The following is an 18,076-nucleotide window of genomic DNA, read 5'->3' as shown; positions in this document are numbered from 1 at the left end:
TACCGTCCGTGAAGAAATTTGCCACCCCGTTTTTTTTTCATCCACGTGTTGTTCTATCGAATGTACGTTATCATAATGAACTCTAGACAAATGCATCATTTCATAAGACTGTTATTTAACTATCTAAACCATCTATCACAATAGCACATCGTGTTCTTTGTCTGCCATTTATGTGACCAGAATCCTGTAATAACCTCCACCAAGTCGAACATATAAACGCACCTATTGTCTATTTATTCACACTTTTTAACAAAAAAGCCAACTGCGATAAACTTTGGGAAACTATGTCTATATTAAAAAGCTACTGGGAAAGAAAATAAAACAAAGATTGGTATTTGTAAATAGTAATATTTTACAGGGGACTTTTCCGCGCTTATTACTTCATAAGAATAGTGATTGCTTCAGGTCTTTACTGGGATTCCCATCATGTTCTACCGAGCTTATACATTTGTTGGTTCGTTTTGCTGGTTATATATATATTTTTTCCTGGCTGAAACAAAATGCGATTATTGTAGGCCTACCATTACGATTTCAGCAAACCTAAATTGCCTTTTTGGATGGGGATCCATTGTGTCTTATAATATTACAAATGCTAAAATTTAGACCGAGGCTTCTATACGGAATGTTGATGAACTTATTATGTAAATCAAGTGAGAGTTTTGGTGAGTGATGTTCAGCTAGGGGCTAAGACCAGGGTCAGCAGACGGCAGAGAAGAAAGAAGCCACATTAAACAATGCTACGATGTACACATGTAGGTCGAAAATGTGACATTTAAAACACTGAAAAAATTAATTTAAATTGTAATGACGCTTCATTAACTGTAAATAAACGTCGTTTGGTAGTATCGAGCGAATTTGTCCATAAGATGTTGAACTATTATCACACTACATTCGTAGAAACGCCGCGTGCTTTACTGCACACAAAACACACTGGCAGATTCAGGGGACGCCCAACCTACGTGTCCTTCCCTTAGTATCGGTGGTACCCCTTCAGCTTCCTAAAAACGGCTAGTATAACGAACGAAATCAGACAACCTTGTGAGTTTCCCATCCGGCGCAAATCACATATTACAGTAAAATTGTCCTCGTCTAGTGTTTTTTGTTTTCTGAGCAAAGTGAGATGAATTTTTTTTTTATCATTGAACTCCCCTCCCTCTACAAAATTCTGTATTCGCCAGTTAATCCGTGTCATTATTATTATTTCGTTCTTTTTTCTTACGTTAACTAAATCCTCCTTTCAGACGTATTTTTTATTAATGAAACTCCTAACCTGAAAGATAAAAATAAAGAAATGCACTGAATCTATACTAAGCGTCAAACCTCTATGTCGCTGGTATTATACTACAAATGTGATTCCAAGCGTAGCACAGAACTCTATTCACCCATGGGTGTGTATTGTAATTTGGTTATATATTTGGATAAGGAGGGGGGCTCCATCAGTCCTCGAACCTGAATTATTTTCCCTTTACAGATGAAATGTCAATGAAAAAAGTGCAAAACGAAAAAGATAAGCGATTGTTGTAAAATCATCACCACATGATGTTCAGTAAAAGATTCTGCTTTCTTGATTGAATTTCCTCGAGCTGGACCACTCTGGAGACTACCCTGTTTTAAGCGGGGGCGAGTTTGTTTTTACTATCGCCGCTACAGATTGCGGGTCTAATGACGCGCATTAAATAGATTGCATTGGTCACACGAGGAAATAACACTAGCATCGGTAGCCACTTTATTATATTCAAGCGGAAAGAAATACGGAAATATTTCACCAATTCCATCGAGGGCTATGTGTTTCCTCATCATTAGGTAATCATTTGAATAATTCTTGCGTGCTTGTGTTTAGTTTTTTGTTTTCGTTCGCTTTTCATTATCATTACTGTATCGATGTGGTTTAGGTTGTTATGCCAACCGTGGGATAATTAGCTGTACTGGTAACTATTTGAGGTTTAGATAAAACTTAATTTTTTTACATAATATAAAATGTAGGCTTTTATTCGTATACAAACTGCATTTGTCATGCAATTTACTAAAGTATATAAAGGAACACGTTTGGGTAGGGACACCAGTTTTAAACCGTGACGTCTAACTTCAGAAGACTTATCAGTTGAGCAGGCACCGCTATCACTATGATGAAGCTCATTATTATTGCCGTGTTGATTTCTGTGGCCCTTGCCGCACCATTCTACGGTCGTGGCGGGTTCAAGAGAAATAATCGCAGAGGCTATAATGTGGGCTACTATAGCAACGACTACAGGTACAACGATGGACGCCACGGAGGCAGCTATAATAGCCACGATGGTTACTATGGTAGCAACAACGATGGTTACTATGGAAACAACCAAGGCGATTATTATGAAAACGACTATGATCGTGGCTACAACGCCGGGTACCAACGCTCTAGCGGATACCAGACGAACTACGGTTACTATTAAACCTGACTTTTCATGAAAACTGTAAGTTACATCATTTTTATTGCAAGTACCATTTCTTTCTTCATTTTTGAAAGTTTAAGTGAACAAATTAGTTTTATTATCCAAGAGGAATCTCTAACGAATAAATCACTTTATTCATAGACATGCAAAGCAGGTTATAAAAAGCGTAGATAATTTAGAATACGTTGTCTCAAGTCTACTGCGGAAAAGGCAGGGAATAAGGTGAAGTTGTCCTCTTTAATATATTCATATCCCGGTGATAACAAAGAATTTGATTTCTTATCTTAAAAAGTCATGATTCAATCCGTGACTTAAGGGGTTAGATTTTTTCTCCTCTCTCTCTCTCTCTCCAAACCAAACTAAATTGGCTGTTCTTTCAGGTTGAAATACTCAGCCGGTCAAGGTGTACGAGAAATGTGGTCCACATCGGGACTCAAGCCAAAAGATGTGAAGCAATGCTACGAACTTTATTTTGCTGACTTTAAAAAACAATCGAATATCTATTTTCACAAGAAAAGCAATAAATTCGAATTTAAAAACTAAAAACAATATTGTTGTTTATCATTATTGTTTTAAAAAGGAATATAATAGGCTAAAATATAATTATAGGCCTAGAAATAGTGAAGAACAGAAGTAGGTCGTTTCTTTATCTAAACAACAGATTATGAGTGGCCATTATATACACACACGCTGCTTTTCTCTCAAGGATTTGTTTGTCGAAACTTTCCTTCTTCCTTTTTTAAGCAATTAGTTTTATATCTACTGTCTTAAAGCCGACACTAGGTACAACCCCTACCGCATATTCTTCATGTCATTCCAATCCAGTCGACACTTTTACGAGAACAGTTGCTAAAGAGAAATGTAAAGACCGAGTGAGTTCACTTGAGTAAAAAAATGGAAATTTGTCATAAAATCACCGGAGCGGTCGCACATAATTTTAAATGCAAAATTAATAAATAGACTCTTCGTAGCATACAAAAAAAAAAAAAAAAAAAAAATTGAAGTAAATATTTAAACACTCAACAATAAACAAATGATGAAGTAATTTAAGAAGTTTACCACGATCACAATGCTTCACTTCACTTCACTTGACGATCTTTCTTCTTCTTCGTTCTCATTTGTTCTTATGAGGACATTCAGAACAGCGGACTAACATATCCGTGGATCAAATATGGCGAGCCACCAAAAAGGTTGCCGCTTAAATTCCCGATAAGGCACTGAATAGATTCCCCGCGGGGATTACGCATATTTGACCCAAGGATCTGTTAGTCCGCTGCTCTGAATGCCCTCTATCAAGAAACTCAAATTTATTTCGTTTTTTCCAAGAAGGCCAATTGAAAACATGATCAATGATAAACAATACGCATCCCTTTTCATTTTACCTCGTCCACGCCAGTGTACGAGTGAGCCTGTGCTGAACTGGGCAACGCATCTCGAAAGCATCGCGTGTTGCGAATAGCGATACCACATAGAGGCTACAGTGTATTATATGGGGCGAGTATGGGCGAGTTTTGGAATCGAGACGCTTGCGCACGGTCGCAATGCGCGATGCTTTCGAGATACGGGATTTCACCGAAACTATTTTAGCATACGCCCGGAAAATGACAGATTTATTTTCAGCTGTAAACAACAAACCAATCAAATAAACCAATGATGACTGACTTTGCAACATCTATGGTCTCATGTTAAATCTGAGCGTAGTCAGCACGTGAACTTATTTTATGGGTTTGAGGAGCAACATTTGAATAAGATTTCCCCAAAGTACGGGAGTACATACTTACATTTTGCTTGTGTTAAACCAAGCAATCAAAACTGCGTGACGCCGTATCTTGACGGGCAGAGATAAACTTACAAAGATGTCTTGAAAACTTATGCAAAATGTTATCAATTTGACAGAGTATTCTTATCATCTTCAGGTTGACAGTTTGTGCTGTCCCAAATTAAAAAAAGTAAAAATAAATGTGTTCCAAGCGAAGAATACAAGTGCAATTATCCTATTGTTCGGAGCGGGAAAAGTCAGTTACAAGCTCCCTATAAAACGGTCCAGGCCTGATCACGTGTCTTCTGTAAACGTGACAAGAACTTAAAAAGACCCGCCACTTCTTCCATGAACTTGATTGGATGATTGGGCCGTGATTTGCCTGTGATTGGACCGTTGTCCAGTGCTTGGATAGTATAAATGCTCTCACTTGACAGTCCGTGAACGACGACCAGTAGTCCAAAAGCGTTCCGTGAAGCTGAGAGGCGGATACCATTCAATTTTGAAAGAAGGTAAATTTCTTTCTCTTCTTTTACACCGAAAAAACCGACATAAAAAGAAAACATTTTTGTCATAAAGCGGCTTTTGAGGATAGCTGCATAAATGTATCTTTGGACTGCGAAAGGTGCGTAACGACATTTACGTTCAATTATATAATTTCAGATGCAACTAGAATCTATGATATGGCTCCTGCTTACGTTGATTGTAACGGCGCTGAATTCGAATGAAGGTAGGTTTATATATATGTTTATATTTGTTCAGTAATATATCTTGGGTTAATAGGGAAATTGAAACTTTTAAATGGATTCAAGTGGAAGAATTATATATATGACTTGAGGGGTTGGAAGAAAAGAATGGCAGCTGAGAACTTGGACATAAAAGCACCTTTATAATAATGTTCGTTATTACCGTGTATGTCCAAGCAGAGAACGATTATTTTTTAATATAATTATTTATCTCAATACAGTTGCTTGTGTATGCAAGTAGGCCTTAAGCAGTGCATTCGATAGTCAAAATAACGTTTCTAACCAATTAACTGGAGGTTTTGACTTATCTTTTCGGATGATAATATGCATCGTCGTGCAATGTATTCACTGACATAGTTTTTTCAGCATTGAGATTGAAGAAAACAAAGCATCTTCGGAGTCCTACCCCTCCCACTAGCCCTCACGGACGCTCACATCCTCGTCTCAGCCCTCGCGGACACCCACGTACTCGTCCCAGCCCCCACGGGCACCCACGTACTCGTCCCAGCCCCCACGGGCACCCACGTACTCGTCCCAGCCCCCATCACCACCATGGCGGATCTGGCAGAAATGAAACATTTGAACATATGCATGGCTTGCTTCTTAATATGGCAAGAGGTATGTTATTCAAAACGTTTTAATCTAATGATCATTTGATTGGTCTGTAATTTTAGTTTATCTGTAGATATTTCAATGTGCGGTATGTGTGTTTGCGAACCTATCTCCATTAATGCATTCCGAAATATAACTGAAATTTGGCGCAGGTCTTAACTTTTCTTTAGAGTTTTGGACCAACAATACAGACAGTTGTTACTGCAACGAGAACCCCTGTTCTATTAACAATGGCGGCTGCGAAGACCTGTGTGTAAATACGTACGGCGGCCATTACTGTGCGTGTAGTCTGGGCTATCAACTGGTGGCCGGGGAAAACGACACAACTTCATGTAGTAAGTGTGATTTGCACTTATTTAGTATTTTTAGTTATATATTCTACAATAATAATCTAATAACCACTCACCTCACGAATATCAAGATAATTACCAGAGACATGTATTTTGTTAATTAGTGATCAATTGTTCAACCTGTATTTGTAATTTTGTCACCCGTAAATACCGTTCTTTGTTTCTTCAGAATATGAAATCACGTGTGTGGCGCTAAACGAATACAATCAATTGCTGTGTATCTGTGAAGATCCCAATGGGAGATACCCAGTGAATGGAACAAGGTGTCAAGGTACGCTAATCATAGAGTCAAAGGCTTTAATCAAATTCTGCAATCAAACGCTGGTTTTGAATTTTTAGCACTGTGGACTTAAAAGTAAGTAGTTAATTGTTCGATATTCATCGGTTTACTTCAGATAAATGACCATGTACAACAATAATCCCGTAATGTCTTTTATCACGGAACCCTTTTCATCATACCTTTCAGTGCAAAATTTTTTTTATTATTTTTTATTTATTTATTTTTTATTTCTACGTGTAAAGAAAATACCTTCGTTTTGGCCATTATTCTGATTAGATTATATCAACTGCATGATATATGCTGCATTCCTATATAAAGGATCATGAGGTTGTAATGAAAGCGAATGTGATGGTTACCTACTGTGCTTTGTAATTATGGCACAATAAAAAGTTTTAAGCCACAATCCGCCGTCAAAATGCAGTTTTTTTATTCAATCTGCCCCCCCCCCCAAAAAAAAAAAAAAAAAAAAAAATTAACAAATCTTTTCTGAAAAAATGTAAACAAATTATCCATTTGCTCTATATCCTGCCGTCTGGTTTATTCCAATATATTCAGATATCGCTTTTATTTCACTTTTCTGTATTCAAGACAAGGATGAGTGTATCATGGAGAGTCCGTGTCAAGACCAGTGTACTAATACCATTGGTAGCTTCTTCTGTGGTTGTTCGGATGGATATCGTCTCTCAAATGATTCCAAGACATGCATTGGTAAGGGAGACATCGAGCAATAAAATGAATTTATCCATACAGTTATCTGTAGTTATAGGCCTACTTAGCTCTTTTTTGTTTTTACATTTTAGGGTAGATTTATATTAAAATTGAAGCAAGTTTCTCATTAGACTTAAAATTGTATGTAAAGAGGGTAACAAAATGATTTTATTCGTACTGTTATTAATTTAGTTCTGCAGCATTTCAACATTTCAAAGAGATTTAAATTCGGAGTGAAGCACGTTTCTTCTTGAAAGCTTTTGATCTTACGTTCCGTCCCCTCCATTTTGATTTCATGTATGAGGTTACTTTTTTCTCTTCGCAGATATAAACGAGTGTCTGTTGCCGGGAAGTTGTTCACCCATTTGTATCAACACTCCAGGTTCTTTTTTCTGCCTGGGCATCGGTGGAAATTTACAGAACGGTCGCAAGAAGCGAGCGGCGGGCATTGAAAGTGGCGACATCTATGGTGACTTTCTTGGAGAGCAACAGGGATCCATGGAAATCCAACTTCAACAGCTTCGAATCCAACTGCAAGAAAACATGAAAGCTGAACAGAAAAAGAACAGAGAAGAACATTTTTGGCAGTCCGTGGCGTACTTTCTTGTCGTTGATATTGCAGTTCTTATGGTACTGATCCTTTTTTGTAGACTAAACAGGCTTGAAAAAGAACTCCAGAGATCGAACTTAGGAACGGAAAGTTTTGAACACAGTAGTGACGTTGTTACATTTGCCAATTTGTCATTAAAAAATAAGCTTTGAGGTTATACAGCCTGCTAGTTCGGCTGTGGTAAGCTTTGGGAACGATTTTCGAACTTTTTCATTTAATAAGTATAAAGAAGAAACTTTTTCCTTTTTTTAAACATTTTTTTGTCTTACATTTTTTCTGTGTAGGTTTTTATCTCTCTTCATTTTTTGAGGTCCGTAAAACGAAAAATTGGCTGTATTGAAATTGAGGATTTGTTTTAAAAGAATAATCCGTGCGTTATACGTTTTCAACCATTGTATTGCTTTTGTATTAGCGTGCTGATTATTAGGGCACGCTTTTAGTATTATTAATGCACTGCTTCTGATTATCATTCATTATAATATCCGACCATTTTCATCATCTACACATTACATGTTTTTCCTTTCGGCATGGCATGGTTCATCACATTTTATGAACACGCCTTGCCTATGATGCACGTTTTAATAAACATTTTAACTGATGCATTAATTTTTTTTATTTTATTTTGAAAAGTAAGCTCATCGACAGAATCGACTTCACAGTGAATAGCCGAATATCAATATCAATATAAGTAAAAGAGGCATGCGGCCTTTGTGACACGAAACGTATTCTTAGTTTTAACAGCCGAAACTTTCTTAAAGCGGGCTCTTTTGCTTTATCATGTGGACATGTACCGGCTAACTAAGCTGCTCATCAGACCTCTCAGTTTCTAGAAAACAACGCATCTTTTATAAATGCATTATTGTTGATTATAAAGATTGCAAACAGCTGCTGAACAAGACATTCAATTTGATAGTATCGACATTGTCAAAGTGAGGAAACAGCGTTTATAATGCGATTAAAATCTTTCTGATAAATATCGACGAAAAAACCCAACAAACAAAAAAATAAATAAAACAAAATAAAATCTAAATAATAGATAGATAAATAAATAAATAAATGAATAAGGGCAAGGACAAAGATTGACATTTTATTTTAAGTATTTATGTACACTGTCATTAATCACATACTTATCAATTGGTTTCTTTTAACATAATATACACAGTTTTCTTAAAATAGTTTCAGAAAGGACTGCATTTTATCTACTCCCAAAGAGGCGCAGCGCAGATAAAGGGCACGCTATGCTCGAGGCCAGCGGAATGATGAAATTAATTCCATGAAAAAATTCTTGCTGGAAAGCAGAGAAAAATTGTATAGAATGAGCAATAGACATATCTGTGAATGTATAGTGAAAATTAACCAACTTTTATCAAAGTTTTAGTGCACTATTCTCCTATGATATTTCATAAACAGTGACGGATTTAGAGTGGGTGGGTCCTGGCCCCCTTCGGTTTCTGGAAAAAAATCACACCAATATCTCCTCTTGAAATTAGAATTTTGAAGAGCTGAATCATAGTCCTAAGCTGCACCAAATGGCACCGTTTGCCCTCCAAAACACTGAACCCCACACCAAGGGTGCAAGGGTCTTTATATGTAGGCCCTAATATCAATGTTGAAAGAAGCAGATAGAGTGATAGAGGATGCCCAGAAGTCAATCCTTTAATTATATTTTCCTCACCGATCAGTGATGCAACCAAGGACTGTAACTTAGGACAGAAACTTATCTCCCCGCTGGCTCCAGTGTAATTTACTGTAATCAATTTATCATGTGACATCCTTTTGTGTTATAAATACCTACGCCTATTTAAAATTTGGAGGTAACTTTGCTCCACCTGACTCACCTGACGGAAACTCAAACGGAACTCCTACGTCTTTTCCTTGAGCAAGTTACGGACGCGACTCATAGGATTAGCCAGTGGCCATCAAAGGTAGTGTGGCTTTATGAATCAAATTAACGTTATCCAATGTTCAACAGAAAAAAAACACATTGTCATGTTCTCTAAGCAAATTAGTCTGGACAAATTTGTAATAAACCTATGTTCCATTTGGAATAATAAAATCAACACTGCCGAAAAAATGCAAATATTACTTATCCAAGCAATTTTTAGAATCTTGGAAAGTGTGCATGATAGCGTGAGAATTTACGATTCACTTAATGTTTATTATCATTCCCGTTTTGGAAGGTCGAACAGAGATATAAGCAAAGCAACCATTACGTTTATGTTTAATGTTCATAATTCCAGATGCGATTGCAAAGTGCACCATGGCTAATGTTAGGAATAACTCTATTGATAGTGGGCAAGAACAATGGTAGGTTTATATGTATACACACTATATCAATAAAAAGAAGACCAACAATATGTTTAAAGATAATAATTAAAGGTGATATTAACTAAGCAACCTATTAGATGCACTTATCTTGCATTTTGATACCCTTTGATATCGTTTTCTCCACGGTCGATGTAAATCTGGACTCTTTCATTCAGTCAAATCACCGTTTTCGAACCATTTTTAGGTCGATTTTCCATGCTTGTTACGCTGAGCGAAATTTGTTACCATTACTCGCTACTCTCTACTTAAAAGAAGCCAGCTGTGAAGGAGCGTCATTTGAATTTATTGTACAAAATGTCTCTCCTGCGATACAGATATGTAGACAGAATTAAGTAGAAAAAAATTATTTTTGGATATCTAATAAAATTTCTCTCCGTGGCCCGTTATGGGCACCCTGAGCTTCATAGATAACTTGCCACTAACCTCTTCACTATAGCCTATCTTCATCGTGTCAAGTTACCTCTGACGAAAATAGTTTGACCTAGTTTATATAAGCCAATCGAATCCATGTTTCAAAATTTTTCACCAAAGTTTGGTGAAAACGCTGATTGGTTGACCGTCAATCGGCAATCCTCGGCTGATTCCGCAAGCTCCACTAACAACAAAGTTATTGTCGAGTGCGGAGACATCCGAGTAGTTCCGAGTGCATAACCGTACACAAAGAAAGCATGGCGTCTCCTACGAGTGACTACGTAAATAAGTGTGTTAAGTTATCTCTTGATTCTTTGCAAAATATGAGTATATCGGAATTGAAACCAGATCAGTTTGAGGCCCTGCATCATTATCTACTGAGGGATGATGTATTTTGCGTGCTGCCCACAGGTTACGGCAAGTCCCTGATATTCAGCCTTATCTTTGATTGGTCCGGATTTGAACAAAGCGCGCTTTGACTCGTTCGCGTTCATTGGCTAGATCGTTCAATGAGTCATTGAGGGCGGGCTTTAAATTTGATTGGCGGGCGGCGGGGGCTATCGAATGTGGTCAGAGGTAACTTGACACGATGAAGATAGGCTATAGTGAAGAGGTTAGTGGCAAGTTATCTCTGAAGCTCAGGGTGGTTATGGGGCACTGTGTTAAATTGTGTGACCCTTAATTTTAAAATGAATGCAGTATGAATTTTGAAAAGGATTAAAGTGTAGCGTTTAGATTAAACTTGTGAATGCAAGAAGACCTGGAGGAAATGAGGAATGTTGCATATTATAATTATCTTCCCTGAAATTTCAATTTTGAAAGTGAACACAAATGTGTCATACAATAAAGCTGTTCAAAAAGAACATGCTTCGAAAAGATTAAGAGTATTTCTTTTCTTTTCCAGTATTACGTATGCTGTCTATTACGATATATTTTTTTCGCTACTTTTGCAGGGCAGTGGTTATGGAAGGCTAGGAAACAAGCAGGTCGAAGTTCGACGTCACGGCCCTACAGTTCCTTTACCATCGCTGCTTCTGGTTCCTCCCTCCTCCTTCTCCCCCTTCTCCTAGCTCCCACCAACCTCCTTCTTCTCCCCGTAGCCCCCACAAACACACACGCACTTCTCCCAGTCCCCATAGCCCTTCCCCTCCGTCACCTAGCCCCCATGGACAACCCCACCCTTCTTCCAATCCCCGGGAACAGCCACGTCCTAGCCCCAGACCCCATGGACACCCACGCTCTCGCCCCAGCCCCCTTGGACACCCACATTCTCGTCCCAGACCCCATAGACACCCACATTCTCGCCCCAGTCCCCGTGGACACCCACATTCTCGTCCCAGCCCCCATAGACACCCACATTCTCACCCCAGCCCCCATAGACACCCACATTCTCATCCCAGCCCCCATAGACACCCACATTCTCACCCCAGCCCTCATGGACACCCACATTCTCGTCCCAGCCCTCACGACCATCATCACCACCATGACGGATCTGAGAGAAATGAAACATTTGATCATGAACACGACTTCACTGGCTTGCTTCACAATTTGACAAGAGGTATTTATGGCTACTAAATTTGAATATAAATGTCAAAGTTAATGCAAATCTTCTGATAAAGCCAAAAGTCTTCCGACTTTACGTTCAATCGAGCGAGAGTCAGAAATAATTTGAGACTAGAGATTGCGGTGAGGCAAGGAATAAAAGCTGGCAGAATTTATCCACAGATAATTTTCTGTTTGTATTCTGTCTAATTCACTTTATTTGCGTGTCATTTTTGTACATTTCTGAGATGACTTGCCCGGCACTAAAAAAAACTGTCACTTAAAAGTTAACCCCAGCTCACGCTTGTTCTCGCCCGTTTTCTATTATCGCATAACGTCACTTATGTTGTAGACGACTCGAGTACGCAGGCAAATTTAACAAACGTTGGTGTTCGTTCTCATATCCGGAGAGGGGCCAAATGTTTTGAACATATTCAAAAACAATTTCATACGCTGCTATGTCAATACACTATCGTACGTACGATATCGTACGCTTTAAGTTGTGCTAATGTTTGTTTTCACATAAAATACTCACGCGTACCTCTTAGGTATGATGGAGCTTTTTATGGATGGAGTTGATGGCGACATGTTCTCCGTCTCTAAAGTGGAAGCGGCATATGGAGTCTTGTAATAGTTTTCGACATGCTCTCAACCTGAGAAAAAGGCCTGCAAATTTTAATGCGTGTTTGCTTAACTTATATGATTTCAGAAATTTTACACATCGTATAATGTATTACATCTTTTGGTGTATTTTGTTTCTTAAAAACATTTTATTTTTGAATAGAGATTTGAACCAAAAATACAGACAGTTGTTACTGCAATGAGAACCCCTGTGCTACTAACAATGGCGGTTGCGAAGACCTGTGTGTAAATACGTACGCCGGCCATTACTGTGCGTGTAGTCTGGGCTATCAACTGGTGGCCGGGGAAAACGACACAACTTCCTGTGGTAAGTGTGATTTGCCTTAATTCATTCTCAACACAGAGCTGTTGCATTGGAATTTTAATAAAGTCTGTCGCAATGCAAAAATATTGAAAAAATTGACATGATCGTGTGACACGCTTGGTAGCTTCCAACTCGGTTTTCTCGTATTCAATTAAATTTTTGATTGGCATTAGTTATACAGTCCCCCACGATTGCTTCAGTCAACCGTTCTTGTCTTTTTCAGAATATGAAATCACGTGTGTGGCGCTAAACGAATACAATCAGTTGCTGTGTATCTGTGAAGATCCCAATGGCAGATACCCAGTGAATGGAACAAGGTGTCAAGGTACGCTGACCTTTGTGTCAAGGAGTTGGTAAACAATGATTATTATTGTTATTATCCATTAAAATCTCGTCTCTTGTAAACATAAAAAACATACAACAAAAGCATTAAAGGGGGAATTCTCACAAGAGTTATGAGCGACATTTTAGACAATAAACACAGATAAAAAATACACACTTGTACCATTTAAAATAAGTGGCTTTAAGCTTCATGTTTATATTACATGAGATAAGAGGTCTTGGCGGTATAAAAACGTATTTGTGGACCTGACATAGCGTGAATTTTTTTTTCACTTCTGGGAACGCACATTTTGACAACACCCGTTGCTGAAATCTAGAAAGTTTGATTGAAAAAGGGAATGACTCTTAGTTTTTTTCGCCTGGGCTGTGTTGTGGTGCCTGGGTCTCTTGTTTAAATTATATATATGCAGATGGGCCACGTGGATATCAATAACAAATAATATAATATATAATAGGCCTATATATGTATCCTGAATATATCCCACTAAAAAAAAGATAAGTCCAAACCTTTAAAACAAATGTAAAAGTGACAGTGTGGCCTCTTTTGTATATTCCCTGACGAGCATCAACTGTTTATTTCGAAACTTTTAAGTAGTAATGTTCCTTTCTCGGCCAACCTCACAGGGGTTACAGTATGATATTTATTCACTCTGTATTCTAGACAAGGATGAGTGTATCATGGAGAGTCCGTGTCAAAACCAGTGTACTAATACCATTGGTAGCTTCTTCTGTGGTTGTTCGGATGGATATCGTCTCTCAAATGATTCCAAGACATGCGTTGGTACGTAATCGTGAAAAAATGTTTTTGTTAAGAATATTAAGCGTGTGAATTTCTAATTGAGACAGGTTCACATTTTAGTGGTGTAAAAAAGTGAGAAAACAGATGCAGATTTATATTGAATACGCTGCATACTTTGCATTGATTAATTAATGATTATTCATTTTGATTTGCTTGTTCAAAGATGGTATTATTACCATTTGTCATTGACCGTCGGTTGATTCGTGATTCAGACTTACAGTAAATCATTTTCTTTTTACAGATATAAATGAGTGTTTGAATCGGGAATTGTGTCGGTCTGTGTGTATCAACAGCCCTGGTGATTATTTTTGTTTGGGCATTGGCGGGCAATTACAAAGTGGCCGCAAAAAGAGAGCGACAGGAAGAACGCGTGGCGACATCTACAGTGCCTATCTAGAAGCGCCACACGAATCATTTGTAAGCGAACTTCAAACACTTCGAATTCAACTGCAAGATAACATAAGAGCCCAGCGCACAAAAGACACGCAGAGGCATTTTCGGCACTCGATGATATACCTTCTTATCGCTGTTATTGCAGTTCTTGTGTCACTAATCTTTATGTGCAGACTACACAGGCTTATAAGAAGTCCAGAGATCACACCTCGGAACAAAAAGTTTAAAGCCTAGCAGTGGCGTTATTAAAATTGGTAATTTGTGTTAAAAATGAGTTTTAATGGGATAACAGCTGTTCCTATGAGATCCATATTTCGCAATAAATATATTGTAAACGCTCATAGAAATATAATAACTTCACCACCGAAACAGCGGCTATCGCTATTCTGTAATTTGTGCCTGTCATCAGACCACGCGGTCATCCATAGATGGCTATACCTCCCTAATAAACTTTAAGAGATTATTACAAAATAAATAAATAAATAAAATTAAATAAAAAAGGTAATGGAAGGTTTTTTTTTTTATTTTCTCTGCATAGAAAATCAAAGCATGTTTTTTTCCACAACTTTTGTTATCTTACCTTTTTCTTTGTGGGTTTTTTACTTTGTTTATTTTTTAAATAGGTAGCATGGGATATTGTCTTAATATTAAAGTTTTTAACTTAAATTGATTATTTTCAGCAAAGTACAATGACTGATAATCTATATCTTTCAAGATGATTTTTACAAATCCACCATTATTTCATCTTGTTATATGTTAAGACGTGGGCTGTTTATCTAAAACATCTGTACAGGCTGCAAAACAAAAAACGCCCTGAAAGTATATTTCATTTATATGTGTGTAAATCGATATTTTAATAAAGATATCAAAATTATGGTGACTTTTAATCGTATTAATTTGTGTTAAGTTTTTTCATGCAAAGCACATATTACCACATGGTTCCTTTCTATACAATTTCCTCGATGAAAGGTATCAATTAAGCACGTGTTAAGTTAGTTTGTTCAAGGAGGTTTTACATAGACCTTTGGTTGTATCTCCGGTTCAGCTTCACATATTTACTATAATAGTACTTGGTAATATCGTTTTTTTAACTCTCAGCCGAACTCTCCAATGCAAAAACGTCTGTCATTTGCAGTAACAAAGGGAAAAAATCGACTAATAAAATATAGATATCATAGATATGTAAAGAAAAGAAGTTCACAACACGCTGGTGAAAAAGACAAATTTACATTTCTCGAATCGCCTTTCGTTACTCACTGTCAGAAAGCGCCACGCTCCTGGAAAGAAATTAAGGGTAAAATAAATACGCATAATGCCATTGATACTACGGGTTTTAGCATAGAAAAGATCATCTGCGACGAAACAAGTGACAGTGTCAAAATTGACTGGCTGTATTTGGCCGTTTAGGAGGCTCTTGATTTTGTGCCGTGCTCTCAGGCGTAGCTGGAAAAGAGGTCCAGTCTCGGCCGAAATGATGGGGCCACCGTTTCTTAAGGCGGTGGTAGGGGAGACAAATATACAGTGTATCTCCTGGTTAAAGGTTATATTCCCCCTGATAGCTTCATTCTTATATATTAAGATAGAAGTCAAAATATTGGGGGTACTACAAGTTGTTGATTAAAGAAAAATAACTTGGTAATTCTTCTGCTATTGACGAAAATCGAGGACACATGTCTTCGCAGAACTTACACCAGCTAACATCTGGGCCTCTGAACCTTATCGTGTTTTGATATGCCGATAGGTATCGGCCACTTACACAAGTAAACAGACCTATTGTTTTTACTTAAAACACAATACACTCAATATTGAGCTATCAAGCCAGTGATCAAGATAGCAGCCGTTCGTTGAAGATAACAATTTTCAGTATGCGTAATTTCAGTGGTGATGTCTTCTGATGAGGCCACATTTGATCAAATAAAACCTGAAGGTTTAAACTGCATCGAGATATGAATCAGACGGCTTCGAGACAAAATATTTCAGACTGTAAAACAAAACCACTAATTTGACATTCAGCATTTAGCATGTAGATTAGTGATGAATATACGGCTATCGGTCTGTTTTGTAAGATATCGTACAGATTATTCCTATTATCGTCCAAGGCATCATTTGGTCAAACCTGTTCGATGGTACCCTCGTATATCAGGGGCTCCTGAAATAGTAAAAAAACTGCAGTGTGAGCCATACAATTTTTGTAACAGACTACCAGCGCACCCCAAGAAGTTGGTAGGCCCCCTACTTCTTGGGCATCTAGTGGTCAGAAAGTAGTTTGAGGAAATTTAGGTGATGTAACTGACGAAGTTTTGCCGCGAGTTGATGAAGTTTTGACAGGCAAGACAGCTACTGGGAAATCGATAGGCCTAATTGGTTGTTAAACCTTAACTTTTGAGAAAAACAGACCGTAGTATCTTGGGTAAATGATTATTTTTTTCCATGGTTAATTTGTATTAACCAAGAAATTTAATCACCATGGTCCTGTTCGACAATGTTCAAAAGCAAGACTTTAATCCCGTATTCTGTACAGTGGTGGTAGCTACACCAGTAATTTGAAGTGGGCTCTGATGACAGGTTAAAACCAAACACTGCGTTTCCTTTTGTCTGTCCTCGCAGGGGCTAATTTTAAATTAACAACTAACGTGTGACATGCTGACGTTACCTCCGTCTTATGCAGAATAAGCGAAACTCACAGACGGCATGTTTTGTCCTTATTCTTGATAATAGATAATGCTAGGTATGATGCATAAAGGTACACGTATTTGCATGCCCGTGCACGTGCTTCTATTTGCCTCCGCACGTTTGGGCGTCGGTTGCTGAAGGGGGATGGGTCAGTGACGCAGAGGCGCCGTAGGCTGGGGTTTAAGAAGCAGCTCATATTATTTAATATCCCGTGGATTATTTTTAAAAATAAAAAGAAGTATAATCATATCAAGTGATGGATAGAAAGCTTGATGAAAATGAATAGAAATATGATGTGGCCAAGTTTTGGTAAGATCTATTACGCAACCGACTTGAAATGACATGTAATAGTTGCTTATCGTAGTATTAATAGAATGATAGAAGATTCATTCCCCTTTTTAGGCATTATAAATAAGCATTCTTCGGAAAGTCGAAGCCCAATATAGTAGTGAAATTTTACTTTTCTTCCTAAGATAATCCTCATGCCCTTATGGTGTCTGTATAACTGCAAAGTTGAAGCATGCAGGATCTCCCTCGTTATTATGCTCGTTATATTCAGACAACAAAATATTTTCTGTAGGCCTACTTGCTGATTTATTCTTTACGTGTTTACTTTACTTTACGGAGCGTTTTAAATCATCCTTTATAATGCACAGTCTTTTAAATTTCATGTAAAATACTGCTCCAAATTGTCTTATAAGTCTTATTTTTAAGACTACGTTAAGCAACTATATATATATTACATGTCTTTTAGTTTATAATTTTAGTTACTTTTAAATACTATATGATTTTATTCATGATACATTGTAAAACTTCAACCTTTGTGATGCGATTATAGCAAATAAATAAATAAATAAATTTACTTTACGACCAAATGCAGACAATCTGTGATTAAGATGATGGAACGCATAGTCCGAGATGTGAATGGTGATACAAAAAAGACGGCATTTATTCAAATAAATGAAACTTAAGAAGACCAATCAAAGATATGTTAATTTGTGTTGAATGAGTCATTAAAAATTACAATAGATGGTATCAACATATTCTTTTGCTGCTTCCAAACTTTCATAATTTGTTTTCAATTGGTCTGTCTTTTAACATGGCTATCAGACACTTAAAAAGCTACTTTGATAAAGTCCTACCAAAAA

The 18,076-nt window shown here is 37.5% G+C and overlaps 4 protein-coding genes across 4 annotated transcripts; all 4 read left to right on the top strand.

Moving 5' to 3' along the window:
- Window positions 1-2,038: 2,038 nt before the first annotated feature.
- On the top strand, window positions 2,039-2,978 carry LOC147763359 (uncharacterized). The gene is made up of 2 exons (XM_087004906.1): window positions 2,039-2,450; window positions 2,810-2,978. The coding sequence occupies exon 1, from the start codon at window positions 2,124-2,126 to the stop codon at window positions 2,427-2,429; it is 306 nt and encodes a 101-aa protein (XP_086861032.1). The 5' UTR covers window positions 2,039-2,123; the 3' UTR covers window positions 2,430-2,450; window positions 2,810-2,978.
- A 1,763-nt stretch (window positions 2,979-4,741) lies between these two features.
- Window positions 4,742-8,093, top strand: LOC106168748 (uncharacterized). Its single transcript, XM_087004905.1, has 6 exons — window positions 4,742-4,918; window positions 5,301-5,552; window positions 5,717-5,881; window positions 6,066-6,167; window positions 6,765-6,884; window positions 7,210-8,093. Exons 1-6 carry the CDS (start codon window positions 4,852-4,854, stop codon window positions 7,644-7,646), a joined length of 1,143 nt encoding a protein of 380 aa, XP_086861031.1. The 5' UTR covers window positions 4,742-4,851; the 3' UTR covers window positions 7,647-8,093.
- Window positions 8,094-9,078: 985 nt separating this feature from the next.
- Window positions 9,079-12,723, top strand: LOC106171747 (uncharacterized). The gene is made up of 4 exons (XM_087006077.1): window positions 9,079-9,419; window positions 9,735-9,801; window positions 11,187-11,486; window positions 11,697-12,723. Exons 2-4 carry the CDS (start codon window positions 9,735-9,737, stop codon window positions 11,783-11,785), a joined length of 456 nt encoding a protein of 151 aa, XP_086862203.1. The 5' UTR covers window positions 9,079-9,419; the 3' UTR covers window positions 11,786-12,723.
- LOC106171756 (uncharacterized) lies at window positions 12,568-15,147 on the top strand. Its single transcript, XM_087006078.1, has 4 exons — window positions 12,568-12,724; window positions 12,945-13,046; window positions 13,725-13,844; window positions 14,104-15,147. Exons 3-4 carry the CDS (start codon window positions 13,742-13,744, stop codon window positions 14,487-14,489), a joined length of 489 nt encoding a protein of 162 aa, XP_086862204.1. The 5' UTR covers window positions 12,568-12,724; window positions 12,945-13,046; window positions 13,725-13,741; the 3' UTR covers window positions 14,490-15,147.
- The last annotated feature ends 2,929 nt before the right edge of the window (window positions 15,148-18,076 follow it).

The sequence above is a fragment of the Lingula anatina genome, chromosome 2 (genome assembly GCF_051362555.1).
Source record: "Lingula anatina isolate TDL-2025a chromosome 2, LinAna3.0, whole genome shotgun sequence".
NCBI classification, from domain to species: domain Eukaryota; kingdom Metazoa; phylum Brachiopoda; class Lingulata; order Lingulida; family Lingulidae; genus Lingula; species Lingula anatina.
The sequence above is the reverse complement of the archived record's forward strand: the minus strand, read 5'-3'. Positions and strand labels throughout refer to the sequence as shown.

Bases quoted from the DNA above. Each gene is read 5' to 3' on its own strand.
- LOC106168748 (XM_087004905.1), top strand. From the start codon at position 4,852: ATGCAACTAGAATCTATGATATGGCTCCTGCTTACGTTGATTGTAACG. The intron at 5,553-5,716 runs GTATGTTATTCA...ACTTTTCTTTAG, and splicing joins GCTTCTTAATATGGCAAGAG to AGTTTTGGACCAACAATACA. The intron at 6,885-7,209 runs GTAAGGGAGACA...TTCTCTTCGCAG, and splicing joins TGATTCCAAGACATGCATTG to ATATAAACGAGTGTCTGTTG.
- LOC106171747 (XM_087006077.1), top strand. From the start codon at position 9,735: ATGCGATTGCAAAGTGCACCATGGCTAATGTTAGGAATAACTCTATTG. The intron at 9,802-11,186 runs GTAGGTTTATAT...CTACTTTTGCAG, and splicing joins GATAGTGGGCAAGAACAATG to GGCAGTGGTTATGGAAGGCT. The intron at 11,487-11,696 runs CCTTGGACACCC...TCGTCCCAGCCC, and splicing joins CCACGCTCTCGCCCCAGCCC to TCACGACCATCATCACCACC.
- LOC147763359 (XM_087004906.1), top strand. From the start codon at position 2,124: ATGATGAAGCTCATTATTATTGCCGTGTTGATTTCTGTGGCCCTTGCC.
- LOC106171756 (XM_087006078.1), top strand. From the start codon at position 13,742: ATGGAGAGTCCGTGTCAAAACCAGTGTACTAATACCATTGGTAGCTTC. The intron at 13,845-14,103 runs GTACGTAATCGT...TTCTTTTTACAG, and splicing joins TGATTCCAAGACATGCGTTG to ATATAAATGAGTGTTTGAAT.